General features: G+C 44.4%; 1 protein-coding gene across 1 annotated transcript in view; it reads left to right on the top strand.

Annotated features, from left to right (window-relative positions):
• Positions 1–25,250, top strand: part of LOC149450060 (zinc metalloproteinase-disintegrin-like VLAIP-B) — a 111,158-nt gene that overhangs the window by 22,232 nt on the left and 63,676 nt on the right. The window contains exons 3-8 of the mRNA XM_089692494.1: positions 1,395–1,471; positions 7,968–8,046; positions 10,137–10,213; positions 13,498–13,675; positions 15,894–15,956; positions 18,905–18,976. Of these exons, the coding sequence (XP_089548620.1) occupies positions 1,395–1,471; positions 7,968–8,046; positions 10,137–10,213; positions 13,498–13,675; positions 15,894–15,956; positions 18,905–18,976 (546 nt within the window). The remainder of the gene's footprint in view (positions 1–1,394; positions 1,472–7,967; positions 8,047–10,136; positions 10,214–13,497; positions 13,676–15,893; positions 15,957–18,904; positions 18,977–25,250) is intronic.

Genomic DNA, 25,250 nt, shown 5'->3' with positions numbered 1-25,250 from the left:
TTTGTCCTGGTGTTTTGTGTGTCCTATGGATCAACAAATACACACTATATTCATCTATCCTCCAGTGTGCGGCTGACCCTTCTTCCTATTTAAACAATGGCCCATCATTTGTTTCAGTGGGAGTAATAGTGCCCCATTTTTGGTATCGGTGGGAATAATAGTGCCTCATTTTTTATATCAGTAGGAAAAATAGCACCCTATCATTGGTGTCTGTGGAAGGAATACTGCTCCACCACTGGTGTCAGTGGGAGGAATGGTGCCCCATCATCGATATCAGTTGTGGATGGAATAGTGCCCCAAGTGCCAGACACAGCCAAGCAAAGGGTAACATACGGTCCTTGGGCCGTAGTTTGGAGACCACTGCATTAGGGATAGGCTAGTGTGTTGTTTTCAGGAAGCTATTTAGAGCACCCTACCAGTCCCTCTAACCAGCCACGATCTGCCTGCATTGATTAGAGAAGCACCTAGATCCATTGATGACATCACTGGGTCTAATATAAGGCACTGTATGTAATGGAAATGAAAAGGTTTTATTTAAAAATTTAATTAGCCTGTTGATGAAGTTGGAAGGGAGGAACCAGAAAAGGAAAAGAAGCAGAATATACTTAAAGTGGAACTGCACTGCAACTGAGCACCTCAAACCAAAAATGTTATTTAAATCATTTTTAATATTTAAAGCAAACTCCCCCTGGCATTTCTGGCAGTGGCCATCTTGAGTAAGGACAGATGATTCATATATCATTTACTTCCTGGGATCGATCTGTCCTTAGCTCAGGCATAGGCTGAGTTGAGAACCCTCTCTGGAAGACTACCGGGATGTATGACATCATTTGGCATGAAAACCAGGAAGTAACTGAAGAAATGTAAAAAAAAAAAAAAAGTTTAAAACAAGTAAATATAATACACCTTATCTATTTTACTAATGCTAGGAGCTTATCTATGTACTAATGCTAGAAGCATTAGGATTAAGAGTAGTCCCTGTTGACTGAGGGAGTGAAGTTCCTCTGTAAGCTTTAATGCAAAGATTTCACAGCCACACTGGCAATTCTGCTGATGGGGAAAACTTAATAGCTGAATCCCTGAAATGCAAGTGCCACCTTCCCTATTGCTGTAGCTCCCTTGTTTGCACAAGCACTGCAGGATCTTGATTGTACATAAATACATCTAAAATTAATTAACACACTTGTTTCATTAGTTTGAAACACCGTTCTCTAACCGCTCTCTATGCTGTCCAAAACGAAAAAAATGTTTTGGCTGGAATTGAGCTTTAAGTTACTGGTGTATCATACTGCATTTGATCCCCCATTTTTCTGTGCGCAGCGAGAGCTGCAGGAATTCTAAGAAATATGATGTAATCTCTGTATTCACTTTCACTAAACCTTTTGTATCTCCAGAGTAATTATCCAGATCGGACCCAGTACAAGCTACACATGGATGGGAATCCTGTACATTTACACCTCGATAAGACCGAGTGAGTGACATTACTGTCATACACCAATATTTTTACAATGCTTTTATATGTTTTGTATTCACTTGAAATCCGCACAACACTAAGGGTTTTTATCAAACTATTCCTTGTGGTTTGTGCTGCCTTGAACTAACTGAAGGTGTAGTGCAAATGAAGAGGATTTCTTGTGATCAAACATTTTAACTTTAGGTCTACCCAAACCTGAAATGTCACTCGAGTGGATGTTGTTGGGGCTTAATCACGCAGTGGTTTTAAATGCATTTAGAGAGCTCCAGTAAAATGTTCTGTCATCTACTGTATGTTCCCAGTTTCAACTACCTACCATGACCTCTGTGGGAGGGGTGAGGTATCTCCGATTTAGACATGTGTGGTTTGTTTCATTCCGAATTTAAATTGGGACATTTTCATTATTCGGAATTTTTGAATGTATCCACATTTCTGAATACAACAGTAGCGAATTTCAGTGAATCCAAAATCAATTTTAACAACATAATTTGAATTCTTTCAGTAATAGCTTGTTGTTGACTGAACCTACTCCTGTTTTTGTTCTTTTTATTTTTTGGCATGAAGTTCCCTGTAGAATTCATACCTGACCCAAGGGGCATGGTATGGATTGGGGGACGGGACCCCCATGCGGTGTGTGTTGTTTGGTTTTTTTATTTAATGCTGGTATTGCTTGTTTACATTCTGCTGTGAGCAGAGAATCCCACTGACAGCAGGTAAGTCATGATTGTTAAGGATGTGGCGGCCTCCCCACTCCTTAACAACCAGCTTTTCTTCACAATCAATTAGAATGCATTTGAAACTCAATAAAACGAATTTCATTAGGAATACAAGTAAACTAAATTAGTAACTTAAATAGATCCGAAACAAAACAAATTTTTTTTGTTCTGAACTGCACATGTCTATCTCAGATTCCCCACTAGATAGCCTATTAGACTGTAAGCTCTTATGAGCAGGGCCCTCTTAACCCTCTTGTATTTTATTGTATTGTAACTGCATGGTCTCCCTTTAGAGCACTGCACAAACGGTTGGCACTCTTTAAATCCTGTCTAATAATAATAGTCCTATTTGATTCCAGTGTAACCCTTCTACCCCTAGGGTCATGTAAGATGACGCCCAAGCAGCTTAGTAGGTACACACTCTGAGTACTCTAGTCCAGTTACATTAGACTGAGCATCACTTCTTCTAAGGGTAGGATCATTGGCTTGTAGTGGGGTGAAAAATAGTTTTGCACCAGTCACTTTTAAGAAGTTACATAGTGTTTATTAGGCAGAATAAACTCAGGGAGGAGCACAGGACAAAACAATCAAAATTCTACAATCTTCTAACTCTTACAGTCAATAGGAAGTAAACCTTGAAATCAATAATTGTTCAGACTGTAGCAAATTTCAATATATCACACTCGCTCCTTGATGAGCTACTTTCCTGCAAGGCCTATTGAAAATAGTTTCCACTAAGCTTCCCAGGATGCACTTCAGCAACACAGTCTTCACCCCTGGTGCTCAAGTCCAGGAAATACCTTCCAACACCTCTGTAGTTAAGCCCTAATGGGTGAAATGTGTCAAAATAGGCAGTCCCTATGCCTTGTTGTTGGCTTCATGGAATAAAATTGAGCAAATGCTGGCATCACTGGTGTGTGGCGGTTTGTTCCTTCACAACCTTTGCTTCAGAACTTGCATAAGATTGCAGACAGGGATGGAGGAAGGATAGTCACTGTCTCATAGCTTAAAAAAAATTACCTTTTGAAGTAAATTTGTCCTAGGAAATGGAGGAAATTTAAAAATCCAAACCCAACCATCGTGTGCTTACACTTCCCTTTAATCCTACACCACAGAACACCAATCTTGACACAATGTCCTCCCAGCATCCAATATTGTTGATACACTCTCTGTAGCCAGCCCCTTTCTCATGTAAAAATTGCAGGGGTCTGGTAATTCAACCGTACCTGGTAGTGTTGGGATTTTTCTGAATGGAAGAGCAGATCAAGCATCTACTTTATTTCTGGTAGACAAAGCCCAGGTAAAGATCACAAGATCTCTATGTCACATGAAAAAGCAATTGAGCAGCATTTCATTTTTATTCAGATCAAAAAAGAGGTAAAATACACTCACTGGCCACTTTATTAGGTACACCTCTCTAGTGCCAAGAAAATATCCCCCACACCACCACCACCAGCCTGAACCGTTGATACTAGGCAAGATGGATCCATGTTGTTTACGCCAAATTCTGACTCTACCATCTGAATGTCACAGCTGAACCAGTCTGCCCATTCTCCTTTGACCTCTGACATCAAGAAGGGCATTTTTTCGTCCACACAACTGCCGCTCACTGGATATTTTTTTTTTTTTTGGACCATTTTCTGTAAACCCAAGAGATGGTTGTGTGTGAAAATCCCAGTAGACCAGCAGTTTTTGAACTTCTCAGACCAGCACATCTGGCACCAACAACCATGCCACATTCAAAGTCACTTTAGCAATTTTTGTTACCAAGCAATTGAACAGGTGTACCTAATAAAGAGGCAGGTGAGTGTAGTACAATAGTACTTACAAAATTTTATAGTACTGCTATTTCCTCTTGATTTTCAAGAGTTGATCCACTTTCATTATCAATGAATAAGATTGTGGCACATACCACTGATGTTTTCCATTATTTGGACATTGAAGATTGAGGTAAATCGGGAATAGAAAATGATTTTAATAAAAATAATGGCCGTGCTAAAATGAGACTGTTTTTAACCCCAACAAGCACAGTGGCCACATTGGCTCTGCATTGACAGAAAGCTAATACACCGTATACGTTCAGTATATCAATGACTTGTAATAGGAAGAAATGTTAGTCGCACACCTGAGGATTAATGAATATAGTGGATATTTATTGATCCATAGGACATGTATACAGAACTTGTTAAGGCGTTTCTCACGATCGCATGCTTAATATTATCGTTAATATTAGGCATGAGGTCGTGTGAAAGGCATTAAGTCCTGTATACATGTCCTGGTGTTTTATGTGTCCTATAGACCAATAAATATCTACTATATTCATTAATCCTCCAGTGTGCGTCTAACCCTTCTTCCTACTGCATGTGTGGTGGTGAGCCAGAGCCTGCACCTGTCTTGGATTGAAACAGATTTTTTTCCCTGAGTGGTAATACTTCTGCTGTGATGGGAAATTCCAATTTTAAGTTGTATAATATACTGTACAGGATAATAATGTTTCAGCTTTTTTCTTTACCTCACAGCCTCCCACTCTTCCTTTGGTTGTATTTTGTACTTCCTCATTTCACACGATCTATCAAGTTATCAAATCCAAATTGTAAAAAGAATGCTGTTGCAAAAAAAAAAAAAAAACATCCACCAGAGAAATAGAAATGGGTGGTAGTGACAGATGTGAAAATGTTACAAATTCTCCTGTGACCCCTGGGAATCTTCATTCTCTGGTAATGCGACGTGTCCCTTAGCACTGGTTGTGTGGTGTCTGACAAAAGTGAGCAGAGTTCAAAGAGCCACTCAAAGGAGCACTGTCTGAATTCTGCTTCACAAGAACCCTGTGACCAGTCTTGGATGGGTGAAGATTTCTAACTGGGGAAAGGGAGTGAAGATTTCCAAGCAGAATGCTGAATGAAGATTTGTAGTATTTACAGGAGGAAAGGTTCCTCTCTCATCAGTTAAAGCACAATTGAACTTTCAGTTTAAATCCACTAAATACTTTCTAGGTGCATCAAAACAAAAGTCTTAAGCAGGGTATACAGGAGCTGAAAATTGTCCGGTTCAGTAGCAACCGGCTGCCTTTTCGGTCCGTGTGTACCAATGACTGTTCAACAGAAGCTGTTCTACTTACTGGCGTCTGTTGAACAGTAATGCTGGAAAACCAGCATTCGATCAGCGCTTGCAGCTAATGGCTACAACCCCACCCAGTCTCAATGAATAAATTCACCTTTTTATAAAAAAAAAAGAGAGGCACATCTTTTTGCATTTATTATATTTTTTTTACTGAAGGCTGATTGCACCCATGATCAGCAGATCACAGATGCAATTTCAGTCTCCTGCAGACTCTCTCAGTACACTGTCCGCCTGTACCTCATAGGGGCAGGCAGTTATTGAATTGCAGAAAGAGTCAATGAACTACGAGAGCGCTCACCAGCACCCTTGCAGTTCATTGAGAACTACAAGTAGTAGCAGAACTCTGTGAATGAATGATGCAGCCAAGTAGGCGGAGCCCAGCATGGCCACATTTTTAAATTGTGAAAGCTGGAGAGGGGAGAAGATCCCCTGCCCACAGTCACATAGAGGGGGGTTCAGGGTAACAGGAGGCAGGAGCTGGAACATGTTACAAAGGTGAACTTACCCCTTAAGCAGGGACGGACTGACCATTTGAGCACTCGGGCACTGCCCAAAGGCCCGGGGTCAGTAGGGGGCCCCATGAGATGCCTCTGGTACCTTTTTTGTATTGGCTTTTTCATAGGCTTTTTTGGGTGTGGGCGAGGACACAGGGGCCCATGATTCCCTATTGCCCGGAGGCCCCATGAGTTGTCAGTCCGCCCCTGCCCTTAAGCACTAAAAGTAAGAATGCTGTTCAGGTACATCACCTTCTCTGATTTCTATTGTTGCCCTTTGAGTTAAACAGAGCAAGTATCATCTGCCAGTGCCACTCTTCTGTTCCACACTGGAATGCTCTGCTTAGGCGAATGTACCTGTTCATACACCCTTTGGCCAATTCCATTGCCCAGCTGCAGTCCTGTGAATCTACTGCACATCCAACTGTTCTTATAGGTTTAAAGACCACCTACTTTCTAGTAGCTGTAAAAGCTTAGGCTATGGAGATCACATACTGTATACTGAAAACCTTTCTAGCTCTAAGTAACTGATTTGTACAAAGCAGTATTTCTCAACCTTTTGCCCCAAAGGAACCATTACAATTATTTTCAGGCCTTGTAGAACCCCCTCCTCCCCACCTTCTAAAACCAATTATTTGAGGGTCAGTGGGGAAAAATGCATCATATATTGGTTGCTAATGGAAAGAATGCCCTATATACAGTGGTAGTCAGAATGCTGTCCTTACAGACGGCAAAAACTATTGGCATGGTACCAATGATCTTTTAGCTAAGTGGAGTTGGCTCTGGAACTATGCAGGCATCACCAAATGGGAGGCAAATTAGCTACAACTCAGGGAGCTCCTAGCAACCGCTGGAGGAACTCTAGGGTTCCACAGAATATTTGCTAAGAATGGCTGGTCTAAAGACTAGAAGACATGGGGCTCCCCAGTTTTCTTCTGACATATTTTTATGAATGATCCCTTTCCTGCTAAGAATGAATACAGTAACAGAAAAAGCTGTAATACTGTGATTATGGTGCAACATGTCTAAAAACTGAATCGATAAAGCTAGAATAAGTACAGCTCCACTCAATTTAATTTTTATCTCCGAGACTTGTAAAATGATTTTGATGAATTTTAGAAGTATGTCCTTGCACTGAAAAATATGTACTGCGGCACTTAGTTATAAATGCATTTGCACTTACAGTATTCTCTTAGTCTGCCTGCAAAATCCCACAAATACTCATTAGTCCTGCTCGTGAAGTCCGTCTACAGTTTCCTGCGATGGTGTGGCAATGATGCTGCACTGCTGCTAAATTCAGAGCAGAGTTGCCACTTATGTAGGCTGTTCCTGCATGCACTACCTTAGGATGAGAAGATATTGCAGGCATTGGGCATATGATGCGTCATGTGGCCGTTGATTTGTTGGCAAGACTTTGTGCCCTTGTGATGTCTCTGCTGAGAAGCAGGAGCTTATCTGCAGTTCTGTCAAGAGCTGTATGTGGTCAGCTATCCCTCTAAAGTGAGAGTGATGAGAGGTAGCTGCAGAAGAAAGGATCTTCTCTCTTTTGGTTGGAATCTGGTTGCACTTGATGAGAGTGCCATTCAGGGGAGCTCAGGGGCGGACTGACCATTTGGAAACTCAGGCACTGCCCGAGGGCCCGGGGTCAGTAGGGGGCCCCATGAGATGCCCCTGGTACCTTTTTTTTCATAGGCTTTTTTGAGTTTGGGCAACTAGATTACTAGTTCAGCCCCTTTAAAAATCGGTGCTCTCTCTGCTGGTTGCTGGGGTTCAAGAGCCACACTGATATTGCCAAAGGCCCACAAGCGGCCCTCAAGTCACAGGTTGAGTAACAGGGGTATGGAGCCAGCACTCCCAACTTTGTGCTAAAAGGTCATAAAATCCTAATTTCAGCAGACATGCTCTTTTAACATACCACTGGCAGTAATGGCTCTGTATAGGCATGTTCCTTTGCTCTGAAAGTGGGTGAGAGGTCATTAGTACAATATATAGTTCCTGGTCTCTAGTGAACAGAAACTACACCTAGGCAGAACAAACACACAGACAACATATCCTGTCAATAATGTATGCTTGTTCATTATGTGCCTGTCCTAAGACATGCAGTCTTTTACATGTTTATATAATTGTTGTTAATGTTTATTTATTCTTTGCTATCATCTACAGAGGATTGCTAGCAAAAAATTACACAGAGACAGCGTATCTGGATGATGGGACTCGAGTGACAATCAGCCCAGAGAATCAGGTACACGGGGAATGATATGTTCTGTATGTGGACTTAGTAGCTGTTCTATGCTAAGACCTAGTGGTTTGTTTATAAATGATTGTCCTTCTTGAGGACTGTCTTTAACTATACATCCATTAACCAGTGCCCATCCAGTGATCCCTCCGCATATCCTGCAGTTCCTACTATCAACCTCACTCTACCTACTAAGGATAATAGAAAAGCTATTACATTGTTCCAGCCTACAAACACTTGAATCCATTGGTTATATTCTTATGTAGGTGATTGGATTCTTGTACAGTTGCTCTTACAAAATTGGAATTTTGTAAGAGCAATTTTGATTTTATGGGTTTGCAGGAAGCTAGAGCATTAATGAAACCGATGACTTGGCAGATTCCTTACTTAATTTTGTAGATAAAAACAAGTTGGTTGCTGTAGATCAACTTTTTTCAGTCAGTAACTGATTGAGGGCAGCAATACAAGTTAGGTTAAATTAATAGTAACTAAGCTTAGATACTCTTCTTGTTGGGTTTTTATTGTATTTCAAGTCATGGAAAATCCCACAACAGGAGCTAGGACACACAAGGAAGTGGGAACATCAAAACACTCAGGTATACAGATTCAGCATACCAGGAAACAGAATCAGCAGGTTCCTTTAAATTACTAAAGTATCACTTTTGTATGGACTAACACTTTAAAGGCCAGTCAAGTTCCTCCACCCCAAACTGACTCATGTCTTTATGGACCTTGCTTTGTGCACTGGTGCACAGTCATGTTTGAACAGGAAGGGGTGTCCCCAAACTGTTCCCACCAAGTTGGGAGCATGATATTATTCAAAATGTCTTGGTAACCCCACACCATAATCTCCATCTCCACCAAGCTTTACACTTGGCACAATGCGGTAAGGCAAGTAACATTCTCCGGGCAACCACCAGACCCAAACCTGTCCATTGGATTGTCAGACAGAGAAGCATGATTTGTCACTCCAGAGAACATGTCTCCATTGCTCTAGACCAGGGGTCTCCAAACTATGGCCCTCAAGCTGTTGAAGTACTACAAGTCTCATCATGCCTCTGCCTCTGGGAGTCTTTCCTGTGGCTGTCAGAGTCTTGCAAGGTCTCATGGGACTTGAAGGAGGGCCATAGTTTGGAGACTTGGATGGCCATAGTTTGGAGACCGCTGCTCTAGAGTTCAGTATGCTTTACACCTGGTAAATTTACCCAGGCATTCGCTATGGTAGTATACAAATTTGTTTTCTTTCAGGAAAATTATATTAATCGAATCCTTCTCTTAATCATGAATAGGTAGAGATGGTAATAGCCACTTCTGGGCAATAAGTTTTTGAGTCGTAAACGGTAATCGAGTTATGGATGTATACATCTCAAGAGTAAAGAGTTCATCCACCAACTCCAGAGTACATATTTTGGGATCCAGTGCTAGGCTTGTATGAAATACAGTGTTAATCGCATTAGGAACATCATTCCAATATCAGCATAATTTAAGAAATCGTCATAGCATATTTATAATGGTGCATGTATCTCTCACATTGCGTATATAGAAGACTACCCCTATTTCCCCACTGGTGTAATCTCTGTGTAAAAAGCTGAGTAAGCTTCTAAGTAAGAGAAACTGGCACCACAGGGAGTGTTACTAAAACCTCAGGACCAATCTGTATCCATAAGTGGCCCCACATCTGTATCCCAACCTTTCCTGCATGGCGAGGAATTACTCTGCACATTTTTAAGTAAAAGCATTTTGTAGACATTGAAAATAATACCCACACAGACCCATGCACTCATTTTAGATTGTACCTGTAGAACGTGCCATAATTGCAGATATTAGTAAAATGTCTGTTTTTGGCATCATATTCCAACAAACATAGGATATACCATGTGTTTTTGTTTTTGTTTTTTTCTAAAATTCTAATTCCTGCAGTCTTTTTAAAGCTCTATATAATAATAGTTATCCAAAATTAGAGACATTAGTGTACCCATCATAATGCATTGTTTGTTTCATTACTTTTCATATCTATTGCAGTCCACATATTTATTATGTTATGGGTTTTCAAAGACCTTAAATGTCTTTAAACTTCCTGCGTTGATCTCTTGCAGGATCACTGCTGCTACCATGGATTTATAAAGCAGGATGTTAACTCTCGGGCCACTATCTGTACTTGTGATGGACTCAGGTAAGATGTTAGAACATACATACTGTAAATAAATCTGTCAACCTTTAATTAGCTCTCATGTTCCATGCTGCTTACAATTATGGATAATTATCTTTATTAGAGCAAACATTATCAACCTAAGTCTGTTTTCTGTTCTTACATCTTGTTTGGATACAACTGACCACTGCGCACTATAAAGCTTTCATGATTAGTTCCACTTTATTGCAGAATAAGGCCAAGAAAAGCAGAAACCAATTAATTTTAAGGCAGCACTGACCTCAAGTATGTTAGGTGTAGAGGTTACAAATGATGCACATGGTTGTTGTGTACTTTATGAGCAAATTCAGGATATCTACCTGCTTCCATTTTTTTTTTCATGTGGTCTGTGTGAGAAAACATTATTGACATACTCTCCCCTATAATTCTACACAAACCCTACCAAGAAACTGTATATAGCAGAAAATGCCCTTGAACTTCTCTTCTATCATCTATGTCAGCCACCATAAAATTAGGAAGAAGGCAGAATTTGGATTACCACCATTAAGTAGTAAAGCATCAACCAGCCCTTGTACCTGTAAACAAATAGTAGTTTAATATAAATAACTGTGGACATCCATGTAGTGTACATTTTTAACTAGTAGTATATGAACTATAAAACAAATCAACAATGACATATGTAGCTGCTGAAGCTGTGGAATAGGTTCAGTGGAAGCACCTGGACCTGGAAGCTAATAGTACTTTAAAGTATAACTGTGGACATTTTGAGTACTTTATATTTGCAACTAGCAGTATATGGGTTTTAAAACCAATCCATTGCTGACCTCCTCTAGCTGCAAGTGCTGTAGCTTAAGTTCACAATAGAAGCACTGAAGTCTTTGAGCCAGCGCTGCTCCCCTGCTCCCACATCCAGCTGTAACGAAGTAGTATTCCACCCCTCTAATCTCTAATGTAAATGTAGAGCTACCCCTGCAGGAGCCGCTTGGTAGTTTGGGTTCTCTGTTCTTTGCTTCAACTCTGGGAACAACCTTGGCCACTCTGACAGCACTAGGTTAAGCAAATTGATACTGCAATACTGTTGAGAGGACAAATATAAACACCTTGCCCACGGCTATGGATAAGTATCGGGAAGTAAACATCAGACTGGTTAGTGGTAATGGAATTCAATATATTGATATGGATTACAGTAAATGGCAGGAAAAACATAAATGAGCAGGTAGAGAATTAGATCAGCCACATTTCACTAGACAATGTACCAAGTGTTATAACAGTCTACAATGGAGCTCTATATGGTTGAAAGAATCTATATCTGATAACCTGCAAACCAGCAATAAACAATGGCATAAATAAACAGTAATAGTAACTTGAATCAATATTGCAATAAACTCCCTGAAACTGGTATACTGTGCTGCTTAGAGTGCACTCTGAATGATAACTTGCTATTACTCAGGTCTTCTTACAGAGGTGTCTCTTACTCTGGGAAAGTAAAGTTCTTATAGAGAATCTATGTGAGGGGACCGTCCTTTGCCCTAATTCTTCAGCCAGCTAGTGTTGGGACACACTCTTTACAGTGGTGCAGATAGATGCAGTACTGGTAAAGTCTGCATGCAGTTGGCAAGGCTGCTAGATATGTGGCCAATCAGTCAGTACTCAGTCTCTGTTAGCAGTGTTAGATCAATGGCAGCAATGCCCTATCACCAGTCCCAGTGACACAGCAGCAGTGGTCCCTCTTGTCAGATGTCCTCTCACTTCTGGGGTGCCTCAGGACAACAAATATATGGTTTCCTGATAGTATCTGTCTCTTTGCACTTAGGTCAGTGGTGGGCAACCTTTTTTTTCAACTGAGCCAAATCTCACCAAAACCACGATTGAAATTTATTTTGAGAGCCACATTTTTAAAACTGAAAATACATCCCCCATATAGTAATTCATCCCCCATATAGTAATTCATCCCCCCTATAGTAATTCATTCCCTATATTGTGTCAATTCACTTACCTTTGCTCCGCGCGTTCCTCTCGCCGTGTTCCCACGCCGTTCTGGTCTTCAGGGCGGACTGTGAGAGGAGAGGAGTTCGTCACGCTGCCCCGCCTACATCCTGGCTGCCTCGCCTACATCCTGACAGCTGCAGAGTCCTGACTTTTGGGGCGGCCGCCCGAGAGGAGGGAGGGGTCGGCCGCCCGAGAGGAGGGAGGGGAGCGGGCGCCCGGCACACAGAAGAGCCGCATTTAAGTTTGTAAAGAGCCGCATGTGGCTCGCGAGCCGCGGCTTGCCGACCACTGACTTGGGTTATAATTCTGTACTCTCCAGATTCCCTGCACAGCAAAGGCTTTCTGGTTGCACAGTCTCCTCGGAACCCCTGGTGTAGGCACAGGACATGGCAGCAGGTCTGCACTCTCTCTGGTCCCCACACATAACACTCTGTCCTTTCTCCAACTGCAGGGTCCATGTGTAATGTATTCTACAGCCCATGCGCCTCTGTATGCAGCACTTCTCCAGGACTACAGATATATAAAAATGCAGCGCTGTATAGTATTTGCAAATGTAGATGACCGTAATAAACTACAAATAGAAGATCACACAAGAAATACAGTCCTGTATTGGTGCTCGTTGTTTTTCCAGTGCAAATGATAGAAATGCGCACTAACCAGAAGCGTATAGATAATACGCAGATATATAATTATCCAGAAGATTCCCCTCTCTTTCTGGTCAGAGTGTAGATTAGGAACTGGAAAATGTAAGGATGAAGCGCCCTTCAACTGCAAAAACAAAAAGTACTGTAAAGAAAAAAAAAATCCAAAATGCTTTCCTGCTCCCAGCTGAATAAATGCGTTTTGAGTCTGCCCTTCTCCAGGACTACATCTCCCACAACTCTGGAGGGGGTGGGACGGAGAGCAGGGGGATGCACTTACAGCTGCTCCTGTCATCAGCTCAGCCCACAGCACAGATGCTCTGTACACACAGAGTCCTGCAGCGGGTGGTGATGGAGGAGCGTGGGCACAAGAGCACACAGCCTGCTCCTCCAACCAGCAAGGTAACATCGGGTTACAAAAACAGAGCATATTCCTTAGGAGGAAGGAGCAGGGTAAGCTGAGCTGCCAAGATTACTTGAACGACTTTGTGCTGCTGTGAACATTGAAGATGAATTGCTATAGAGGTATTAAGTACTTGTTTTAATGCTCATTTACTGCTTGCTAGGAACATGTAAATATTTGAGCATTCATAGCCTAACCAAGGGGAATTAGACAAAAAAGGAGCACATGGGTAGGAATACCTCACAGTAATCAGATTTCTTTTACTATCATTTCAGTGGTGTCATTCATACTCGTAATCGTCGATTCGTGATTGAACCTCTTAATAAGACAGACGATGGAGAACATGTTATATATGAAGACAAAGAGGAAACCCCCAAAACCTGTGGTGTAACCAATACAAGTTGGACAGAGGGAAAGGTTTTCAAATCTTCCCGATCGGGTAGCAATTCTGAGGTGTGGCACCTTCTTATCATCCTGTAAAATCTTTCACTAATATTAGAGATGGTGTAAACACTCAGAATTAATAAATACTGTCGCATACACTTATGAGAAGTGATGACATATGTGGCAGCTGTCAGTTACATGGCTTCATTTGTTGACTAAGTAAAGTTACTGGCATGCAGTGGCGGGACAAGGTCACCTAGCGCTCAGAGCAAAGATGCCACATGACACCACCCCCACCCCCAAATGTATGAATATTGTGTGTCAGCGAAGATCCCCCCCAAAAGAAAAAAAAATCAAACCCTAATCTTCACACTTACCCCCTAAGAAAAAATTCCCTTTGCAAGTCAAAATCCCCCCCCCCCCAGCTCAAATCCGCTATCTCCCCTCCTAGTATAAATCCTCTACCCCTCAAATTTCCCCTCTGAGCATAAAACCTCTCCTCACCCTCCAAATCCCCTTCTCCCAGCACAAATTCCCCCCAAAATCCCCTCTATTAACACATATTCCCTAATCATCCCTACTAGCACAAATCTTCCCCTTTAAATCCCCCTTCCTAACACAAGTCCACCGTCCTAGCACAAATCCCCCTCCAAATCAACTCTTTCAGCACAATCTTCAAAATATCACAAACCACGCCTGGGCCAGCCGCTCCTCCAGCTCCCACCCCTTGTCCCGGCCCTACTGGCATGGTTTGTTTCACAAACCATGTGGGTTTTTTTTGGTACATTTGTGCAATTTTTAGTAAAATTTTGTCTAAACTGTTCACATGGCAAACTTTTGAGGCTGATTCTGGCACCGGTTACATTGGCAATGTAGTCTAGTACTGGTCAACTTATCTGTGCCACCGCCAGACATTTATAATAAGGACTATGTTGAATTAATGCCCCCCTCTAGTGTCCAGCTGTTAAGTGGCACCGAGAGCAAGGAGGATCCCACCGAGAGCTGGGAATTGTGGGGTATGTAATCCACATATGAGATATTTGATAGGAACCAGTGCTGCTGGGAACTACAGGTTCCAGCCGGCTGGAGGAGAGGTGAAAGCTGGGAAAGGATATATAAGTTGGACTCCGGATAATGCTTGCAGTCTTGGAACTAGAGCTGAACAGGCCACGTGGTTCAGATGGAACAAGAGTCTTTGGTGTGTGTGAGCTATAGACTATCCACCAGAGTACCCGTCTGCAGTTTCCTATTGGCAGAAGTGACTGAGCTGAGACTTGAGCATCGTCACCGTCTCCTTTACAGCAGAATCCCAGTGTCACAAGGTGCTAGGTTGAGCGTCCCAAGCTGGTTGCAGATTCTGCAGGAGCTTTCCAGAACACCCCTGATCTCTTGAGCCACTGTATTATCAGGATTGGTGAGCTGTGTACACTCTTCATTAAGGGACACTGCATGCAGACACCTTTTTATACCTCACACCTGCTTACAAGTTTGAGGCCTTTACCTGGAACCATCTACCATAAAATATCTATTATTGCTCGTTGCCATTGCACAGTAATCCTTTTGGGCCTTTATTGAGCTAGCTGAAGACCCAGGACATCCCTTCCACTAGGACTCTCCTTTATGCTCCTCAATCCAAGGTACTTACCTCTAAACACATGTGTAAAGGGAGACTCTGTTTAAAGCTGTTCATAGCATAGCCTGTACATTTAATATACAGAGTGTGCTGTTTTCAGGACCTGTGGCATCAGGATTCTGAGGGAACAGTCTGACACCATAAAGTCTTCCTCTTCCCTTTTTCTACCTGAAGTTGGAGGCCCCTTACTGACCATATTTGAAACCCTGTTTGATTTAATGTGGTTATCTCTGCCAAGTTCACCTGTGTTCAGTTTGAGTTTCCAGCAAGGTGTTAACTGCCTAAAGAGGTATCCTCATAAACGTTATTTACTTTTTACTGACTGAATAATTCTAAATACTCCATTGCATTATTGCATTCAAGTGTCTGTGCAACTGTTTCCTGTGTACATTATGATAGAACCCAGGCTGTCAGAGGTGTAGGGTGGCTTGCAAGGTCAGGGCAACCTTTGGGGGCCCATGTCTTACAGCGGCCTGTACAAGGATAGCACTACAGCAATTTTACAAATGTGTCTACAAATTCCTAGCAGACATGCTTTCCTCTTTTTTGTTTCAAAGTCCTGTACTGTGTTTTAGTTTTCACCTGCTCACATTAGTGTTCCCTTCAGTTACATTGAGCTGTCATTTCATTCCATTTTGTTTTCCTTATCTGCAGAAACAAAACTTCCTGAATTCTCAAAAGTATGTCCAGCTTTACCTTGTGGCAGATAAAACTATGGTAAGCTTTAATGTGCACCTGCATATAATGGTGTCATAAGGGCCAATTTATGTGTTGGTGGGTGTCTATGGGGGAGATTTACTAAAACTGGTGCATCCAGAGTCTGGTGTAGCTGTGCATAGTAACGAATCCGCTTCTAACTTCAGCTTGTTCAATTAAGCTTTGACAATAACACCCCGGTCACATCGGGTGTGACTTGGCATGCAATTTGCAAATCATATGCCAAGTCGCACCCTATTGCCTGCTATTAGTAGTGCGGTAGCGACTTGGTCAGAGCAGCACCAATTTCTAAAGTAGTGCATGCACTACTTTTTGTGCGGTTTGCATAGATATCTGTGTCAAATCATGCAAATCGCACCTGAATTCAGCAAGTCACCCAACTTTGAAATCATGCGACTTCACTGTAATTTGCATGATTTCAAAATCAGGCTTGATGTGCCCATTGGCTTAAACCTAGAAGTTGAATGGCTACTATGCACAACTGCACCAGATTCTGTACACCAGTTTTGGTAAAATCTCCCCCTGGTTTCATTTTCTGCAGAACATTATAGATCTTTAAATCATTTGCATGCATACCATTTATAGGTGAGATTTCTAAAGCAGGTGCTATTGGGCTCAAGTCCAGTAATCCTACCACATTTTATTTCTGGGGCCAAGGTCATACAAAGCTCCACAACTCTCTGGTAAACTCGGGGGGGAGGTACTCCTTTAAAAGAAATGTGATTATCCATTATATGGACTAAACTATCCCTATCTATAGGCTTTGGCGGTCAACTTTGAAAGTACTTTGTCTTGTGGTAATTGGTCACCCTGTTGTGGGTTGAGTCCACTATGAAGACTAAACTATCAGAAATTTTGAGCTCTGGTCCTTCGAAGACAGGTTCTTCCTGATGCTGGCTATACATCTAATTATATGCAAAAGATTGTAGATTGTAACATTTTCAAGCAATCTTCAGATAAATCCTTCAACCCAGCAAAGAAAATTATTTGATAGGCTGGATTTTCCTTAAGAACTGATTGTTTCATTTAAGATGATAATGGGCATTTACTGGTGAAACCTACAGGTTATAGATACTGTACAATCTGTTCTCCCAGCTGAGTGTTATGTTGAACAGGAATGGTGGGGACTTTGGTGTATAACCAGCATTATTCGAAATGCAGCCTTGAATAGCAATATAGCTTTACTGATATCAGAGTCCGCATTCTTACATTCACATTCTTACTCATTTTGCAGCCATTGCATATTTAAAGTGTATGCCAATGCAAAAAAGCACATCTCTGCAATACATTAACATTTCCATGCTTTATCTCATTAAAAACTCAAGTACAAGTACAGAAACTTACCGGTATCTGTAAATATGCCAAAAAAGCACTCTGTTTATAATTTCCAGTCGTTGACTGACCACACAGTCTCTTATCGGGACTAATATTGCAAGAAATGGTGTTCAGTCCTGCTTAGTTGCCTTTGCTAAACTACAGAACACCTTCCCCTTTCCTCATCTCCAAAAAGTAGGGGAGATTGTTTTGTAGTTCATGATAAGAACTTGTAGGGCTGAATAAACTTCATGATAACACAGGCAGAGTGCATAGGACAACCGACCGGCTCAGCAGGTATTTTTTCTGCACTACAAACTAGGATGTAACAAATTAGAGGGGTTTACATACACTTTTTATGAAAACTAGAAACTGCAGTCATAAGAAATAAAATGAAGTTTTACCAATTCAATTTTTATAAATTAATAGTCTATTAAATTAAATAAATATATAATTAAAGTGGTTGTAAATATCAGACATGAAATATGAACAAAGCATATCCTTCTATAGTGTATGCTTGTCGATTATCTAGAGCACTAAGTGTCAGTTTTATCTGCTGCTTCGTTCTCCTGCTATCAGCATGAATCTGTTTTTGTTTGCCTGACACCAAGAGAAAGTGTGTGTGTGTGTGTGTGTGTGTGTGTGTGTGTGTGTGTGTGTGTGTGTGTGTGTGTGTGTGTGTGTGTGTGTGTGTGTGTGTGTGTGTGTGTGTGTGTTCTCTTCCCTTCAATCAGCTCTGCAATGTGTAATTTCAACTCTCCGCCCCTTTTTTTCTGAACTTTCAGGCAAGTTTTGTAATTCAGCACTTTGAACAGCTATAGAAAAGAAAAGACTGCAGACAGACAGGAACAACTTATGTAGGAGGACTTTTTTTCTTTGTGTGTCAAATGAGGTCAGTCCCTTGACTGGGTATATGTAAGAGTTTGCAACCACTTTAAAGTGGTTCTAAAACCTGCAGGTTTTTTACCATCACATATCCTATGCATGAAGTAAAAAAATCTTCAGTGTGCAGCTCTCCCTTCAGCTTCAGCTTTATACTCACCTGAGCCCAATTTCAATCCCGATCCACAGCTCTGCATGAGAACAGAAGCTCTCCCGGGTCTCTGTCCCCTCATTGGCAGTGGGAGCCATTGCTGTCAACCACAACCAGTGAGGAGGGAGGGGGGACGGTGCCAGGCTGTGCTCTGTGTGTGGCCTAGACATACAGAGGCATCTTGGGAGCAAGCATACATGAGTGCTCTCAGAGCAAGCTGCTTGTTCTGGGGACACTCAGCAGGGAAGAGGGGCCTGGAGAGCCAGCAGGGCACCTGAGGAGGATTGGGGCTGCTCTGTGCAAAAACACTGCACAGAGCAGGAAAGCATTACATGTTTGTTTATTTTAAAAAAATCAAAACATTTACAATCACTTTAATTTAATATATTGAGTGGCATATTGTATATACAAGAACAATATTTGTTTCCAGTTTTTTTTTTTTTTCCCCCCTCTTGGGTAACATATTTTGCATTTCGCAGATGTGCCCTGATTACCCTGTATGTAATACTTACAAAAGAACAGTAGTGGGGACTAAATTATAAAAAGTCAAGCAGTGCACAGAGTAATGCACTTTTTTCCTTTTTGTCTTATTCCCCTTCAGTGCGAAAAGTATAACAACAGCAAAGAAGTCATGAAAAAAAGATTTTTTGAGATAGTAAATTATGTCAATGAGGTAAGTTTTCATAGAGTTTACATTTTGCAGTCTTTCAATAGTAGTGTACTGTACATAAGGCACTTCTGATATAGTAAACAAGAACTCATGCCAGGCAAAAAGAAATAATGTATGGATATTGCATGTTTATTGCAGTTATACAGTATTTAAAACCGGGACTAGATTTACCATTAGCCACAACAGGAATGTGTCTATAGGTGGTAGAGGCAAAGAGACCTCTTTTTTCCTGATATACTGTAAGCCGTACATTTTTGCCATCATCAGTAGAAATACAGTCATTTCATAGACACATAACACACTGTCGCAATATTTTATTATAAGTTGGAATCCGTCAAATAGGAAAATGCTCCTGGTAATTGCGGTGATCCTAGCAGAGAGGTATTGCTTTGTGCATCAAAGGTTGTGTGCTGACAAGCCACAATAACATAAAAGTTAAAGCACAACTGCAGCCAAAACAATTCCTTTAGTTTTGGTTTAATAGGCAAAAGTTTGGAACCTCTTCCCTCACTTCCTACCCAGGTGACATCATTATCTACACCAGTACAAGTGCATACAGGTATTCACTTTTATGGCTGGCATGCCACCTGTGGTTCCAGGTGCATGGGAAAATGCTGTGAATTGTACACTAGAGGCCATTTGCACTTCTCACTGTCCATGTGCATGAGCCCTATGTTGTAACTGTGAGCTTAGTACAGGTATTATACAGTGTTTTATATAGAGCCAGAAAGGTTTGCTCAGCGCTGTACATTATAGTGGGGGACAGAACATGAGACAATACAATAACAAGACAATACATGAGGGGTTCGAGGGCCCTGCTCTTTCGAGCTAACATTCTAGGAGGGAGGGGATAGTGGTACAGGAGGAAGTGTGTTATGATCCGCCAGGTGGTGCCTCAGGCTGCCAACTGACAGACCTACTCAGAGCGTGGGGTCTAAGCCCGGGCTGTGCTTTCACCAGGGCCCCTGATGGTGGGGATGGACTTGAAACAGTCCCGGGCCAGGTCACGACCTCCGAGCAGGCCCACCAGTGGCTGAGGAGACCTCCGGGGACAGGTACCGGGAGAGCCAGATGTGAAGCGGATGGCGGCCCCAGCAGGGTAGTAACGGATCGAGGGCCCGTGAGGGTAAGCGGGGTACAGAATCGGTGGGCAAAGAGTAGTCGGGTCACACGCAGGATCAGCAGGGTAAGTCAGTCCGTAGAATGGTCAGGGCAATCCGGGTCAATCACAGGAGCAGGCAGAGTAGTCAGGACAATCCGGGTCAATCACAGGAGCAGGCAGCGTAGTCAGGGCAATCCGGGTCAATCACAGGGGCAGGCAGCGTAGTCGGGGTCAATCAGGGTCACTAGACTGGTGCAGGAACTCAGAATCACAGAAAGACCTTGCGGCAATCTGTGACAGTGCAGGGCATCTTTAAATAGTGCGCCCTGCACTGTCATTGGCCGGCTAGGACGCGCCCCCGGCTGTCATTGGACGCCTGAGGCGCGCCCGTGGCTCCTACTGCGCATGCGCGGCGTCCTGTCAGCCGCGGCTCGCCGGGACCTAGTGCCTGTGTCCCGGCACGATCTGCCGCCAGTGCGCATGCGCGGGGGACGGCTCTGCGATCCGGGACTACGGAGCCGCGATCCCTGACATTGCCCCCCCCCAATGGGCACCCTCCGGGAGCCCCACTGATCTCTCCACCGCGGGTGACTACGACAAAACTCCCGGATGAGCCTGGGTGCGTGAATGTTCTGGGCGGGTTCCCATGAGTTCTCCTCAGGGCCATAACCCTTCCATTTTATCAGGAACTGTGTCTGGCCCCCCCTCTTTCGGCAACTGAGGATAGTCTCCACTTCATATTCCTCCTGGTCACCTATGGTGACTGCCTCGGGAGGTCCGGATTCACGGTCCGGGAAGGGATCCGGTCTGGATGGCTTCAGGAGAGACACATGGACCACAGGATGTATCTTGAAGGTCCGCGGAAGCTCGAGTTCGTAGGCCACCTCGTTGACTACTCGTTTTACCGGAAATGGGCCAATGTACTTGGGTCCCAGCTTCCTTGAAGGGCACAGCATCTTGAAGTTGGTCGTTGCCAGCCAAACCTGATCCCCTGGTTGAAGCAGTAACTCTCCTCTTCTCTTTCTGTCGAACGCCCTTTTACTGTCCTCTTGGGCTTTAGCGATGGCTTCCTGAATCATTTTGTTATTGACAGAAAAGAAGTTCAAGATGTCTTGAGACGCCGGTACCGGATTTTCAGGCATTGGATCAGGGAGGAATGTGGGATGATACCCGTAATTGGAAAAGAACGGGGATTGACCCGTAGCTGAGTGACTCGAGTTGTTGTACGAGAATTCTGCGGAAGGCAACAACGTCAGCCAGTCATCCTGAAGGTAGGATGTGTAGCATCGTAAGTACTGTTCCAGCGTTTGGTTGGTCCTCTCGGTTTGGCCGTTGGTCTGTGGATGGTAGGCGGATGAAAGTGACAGCTTGATTCCCAGCGCTTTACACAAGGCGTTCCAGAACCTGGAGGTGACTTGGACCCCCCGATCTGACACTATATCTTCGGGAACCCCATGAAGCCTCACTACTTCCTTAATGAAGATCCGTGCCGTTTCCGGTGCCGATGGGGTCTTCTCCAGGGGCACGAAATGTGCCATCTTTGAGAAACGGTCGACGATCACCATTATTGCTGTGTAGCCTTGGGATCGTGGGAGTTCGACCACGAAATCCATGGCTATCATTTGCCAGGCCCGCTTGGGTATGGGTAATGGACGTAACAATCCCCATGCCCTGCTCCTGGAGGGCTTGTTCCTTTGACAGGTGGGACAAGTCCGGACGTAACGCTCACAATCCTTGATCATGTCCGGCCACCAGAACGAGCACCGTAGTAGTTCCAGAGTTTTCGTAACTCCGAAGTGACCCGCCATTGGATGGTCGTGGCAGTGCCCTAGGACCAAGGTTCGCACTTCTTCTGGGACCATGATCCGGTCTTCCTTCCAAAACAGCCCACCGTGGCTCTGGAGGGGTGACCCAGACGGAACTGGTAGTCCTACAGAAGCATCGAGAAGCCGGGAGCGAAGTTCCGTTTGTAGAGCGAGGAAGCTTCCAGAAGGTAAGATGGTGTCAGGTACCACGGCGGCGTCGGGGTCCTCAAACATGCGGGACAGAGCGTCTGGTTTTGTATTCTTAGTACCGGGTCGGTACGTTATATGGAATGTGAATCGAGAAAAGAAAAGAGCCCATCTCGCCTGGCGAGGTCTCAGTCGTTTTGCCGTTCTTAAATATTCAAGGTTTTTGTGATCTGTGAATATTAGGATTGGGTGCGTGGCTCCTTCCAGTAAATACCTCCATTCTTCTAGAGCGGCTTTAATGGCCAGGAGCTCCCGATCTCCAATGTCATAGTTCCGTTCCGCCGGTGTCAACTTCCTGGAGAAGAACGCCACAGGGTGCTGTAGTTCCTTGGTACCATTCCTTTGGGACAGAACCGCTCCTACCGTGTTTTCGGAGGCCTCCACTTCCAAAACATATGGGAGAGAAGAATCCGGATGGCAGAGAATGGGAGCAGAGGTGAACAATTTCTTGAGCTTTTCGAATGCCGTCTGAGCTTCGGGAGTCCACTTAAAGCGGACTCTTTGTTTCGTCAGTTGCGTGATCGGGGAGACCAGACCGGAGAAGTTCCTAACAAACTTTCTATAAAAGTTAGAAAAGCCGATGAAACGCTGTACCCCCTTTTTGTCGGCGGGTATTGGCCAATCTAAGATCGCCGTGACTTTCTGGGGATCCATCGCGACCCCCGCGGAAGAGAGAACCAGTCCCAAGAACGTGATTTTGCGCTGTTCGAAACAGCACTTTCCTGCCTTAGCGTATAGCCCGTGTTGACGCAACCGTTCTAATACCCGTAACACGTGACCTCGATGAACCTCCAGTGAGGGGGAAAAATTAGGATGTCATCCAAATAAACCACCACGAAAATATCGAGGAAATCACGAAAAACATCGTTGATAAAGTGCTGAAAGGTTGCCGATGCATTACAGAGCCCGAACGGCATCACCAAATACTCATAGTGACCGAATCTCGTACGGAACACCGTCTTCCACTCATCCCCCTCCCTCATACGAACAAGGTTATAGGCCCCACGCAGGTCTAATTTAGTAAATATCGTTGCCGATCTCAGTCTCTGGAGGAGCTCGGGGACTAGGGGTAAGGGATAACGATTCTTTACCATTATTTTGTTCAGATCACGGTAGTCTATGCAGGGCCGTAACGATTTGTCCTTTTTCTCTACGAAGAACTCCTCGCCCCCGGCTGGGGATATGGATGGACGAATAAATCCCTTCCGAAGGTTTTCGTCAATATATTCCCTCAGTACTCCTGATTCCGTTGCAGACAAGGGAAAGATACGGCCGAATGAGATTTCAGATCCGGGTAGGCGGTCTATGGGGCAATCGTAGGAATGGTGCGGAGGAAGACTGTCAGCTCCTCGCTTACTGAAAACGTCTAAGAAGTCATGGTAGGCCGGAGGAATAACCTGGGATAGATTGGTGTCACCATCCAAGCACAGGAGGAACCGGGGAACCACGGATCCTGTGACGTGGCAGTGACTCAAACAATAAGGTGTCCGAAATTGAATTGTTCCCTTTTCCCAGTCAATTTTGGGGTTTTGGGTCCTCAGCCAAGGGAGCCCCAGAATGACTGGAAAAAGGGGAGATGCGATGGCATCCAAACGGAGGAACTCCTGGTGATGGTCTGCCATTGTGGTGAAAATGGGTGGTGTCTCCTGGTCCACCACCCCTGATTTTATACTGGACCCATCTGCCAAGAAGATGTTGAACCCCCTTTCTTTGGTCTGGAGAGGGATTTTTTGCCGGTGGGCAAAAGTCAGATCGATAAAACAAGTACAGGCTCCTGAGTCAACGATTGCGGTCACCGACAATGTTCCTCCGGGGAGCTGTAAAGACACAGGAATGGCCAGGTAACTTGACTGATCATCCCTTCCTGCAGGTAAAGTAAAAGAAACGGGAGTGGACTTACTCATTTTTGCAGGACAGGAGCGCACCTGGTGACCAGCTTCCCCGCAGTACAGACATAGGTTCTGTGATCGTCTCCTCTGACGTTCCTCGACCGATAAGTGGGAACGGGCCAGTCCCAGTTGCATGGGTTCCGGGTTGTCCCCTGTTTCCGTGCTTCGCGGATGGTTCCCTGGGGCTGGAGCTGTGTCTCTCGATGGAATCCATGCCACCCTTTGACCCTGGCTGCTCCTTTCCAGCCGACGTTCCCTTAGTCTACGGTCAATTTGAATGGCCAACTCAATCAGTTTTTCCAGGGAGTCAGGTAGGCCTACTCGTGCTAGTTCGTCTTTGAAAGACTCAGACAGCCCGATGCGGAACTGGTGACATAAGGCCGCATCGTTCCATCTGGTGTCTCCCATGCAACGCCTAAAATCGGACGCGTATTCTTCGGCTGTCCGGCGGCCCTGCCGTAGAGAGTATAGGGTAGCCTCTGCGGAAGCAGCCCGCTGAGGGTCGTCATACAAAACGGCCATGGCCTGAAAGAACTCGGTCACGGAGTCAAGATGGGGGTCGTGCTTCTCCATCAGACGGTGAGCCCAATCCTGGGGCTCATCCTGAAGGAGAGAGACTATAAACCCCACCTTGACGGTCTCGGTGGTGAACGTGCGGGGCTGCAAGTCGAAGTACAGGGTGCAAGCATTCTGGAAGGGTCTGAAGCGGCTCTGGTCACCACGGAATCGTTCCGTCAGGGGAACGCGGGGTTCAGGAGCTAGGGGTGTGGCAACCGCTCCGGATACCGGGGTAGCGGGAGGTTCTGCAGATAGAGGACTCTGAGCAGGGGGAGTCAGGGGGGCTAATGACTCCATGCGGTCCTCCAGTCGGGCGCAGCGACTGTGGAAATTCTGGAAAGCCTGGGTCAAAGTTGCCAGGTGCTGGCAAATATCCTCTAGGGACGCCGGTCCACTTCCTGGCTCTGTCATGGCCGCAAGGTACTGTTATGATCCGCCAGGTGGTGCCTCAGGCTGCCAACTGACAGACCTACTCAGAGCGTGGGGTCTAAGCCCGGGCTGTGCTTTCACCAGGGCCCCTGATGGTGGGGATGGACTTGAAACGGTCCCGGGCCAGGTCACGACCTCCGAGCAGGCCCACCAGTGGCTGAGGAGACCTCCGGGGACAGGTACCGGGAGAGCCAGATGTGAAGCGGATGGCGGCCCCAGCAGGGTAGTAACGGATCGTGGGCCCGTGAGGGTAAGCGGGGTACAGAATCGGTGGGCAAAGAGTAGTC

Source organism: Staurois parvus, unplaced genomic scaffold (genome assembly GCF_062004578.1).
Source record: "Staurois parvus isolate SC_StPar_1 unplaced genomic scaffold, SC_StPar_1.0 ptg000586l, whole genome shotgun sequence".
NCBI lineage: Eukaryota > Metazoa > Chordata > Amphibia > Anura > Ranidae > Staurois > Staurois parvus.
The sequence above is the reverse complement of the archived record's forward strand: the minus strand, read 5'-3'. Positions and strand labels throughout refer to the sequence as shown.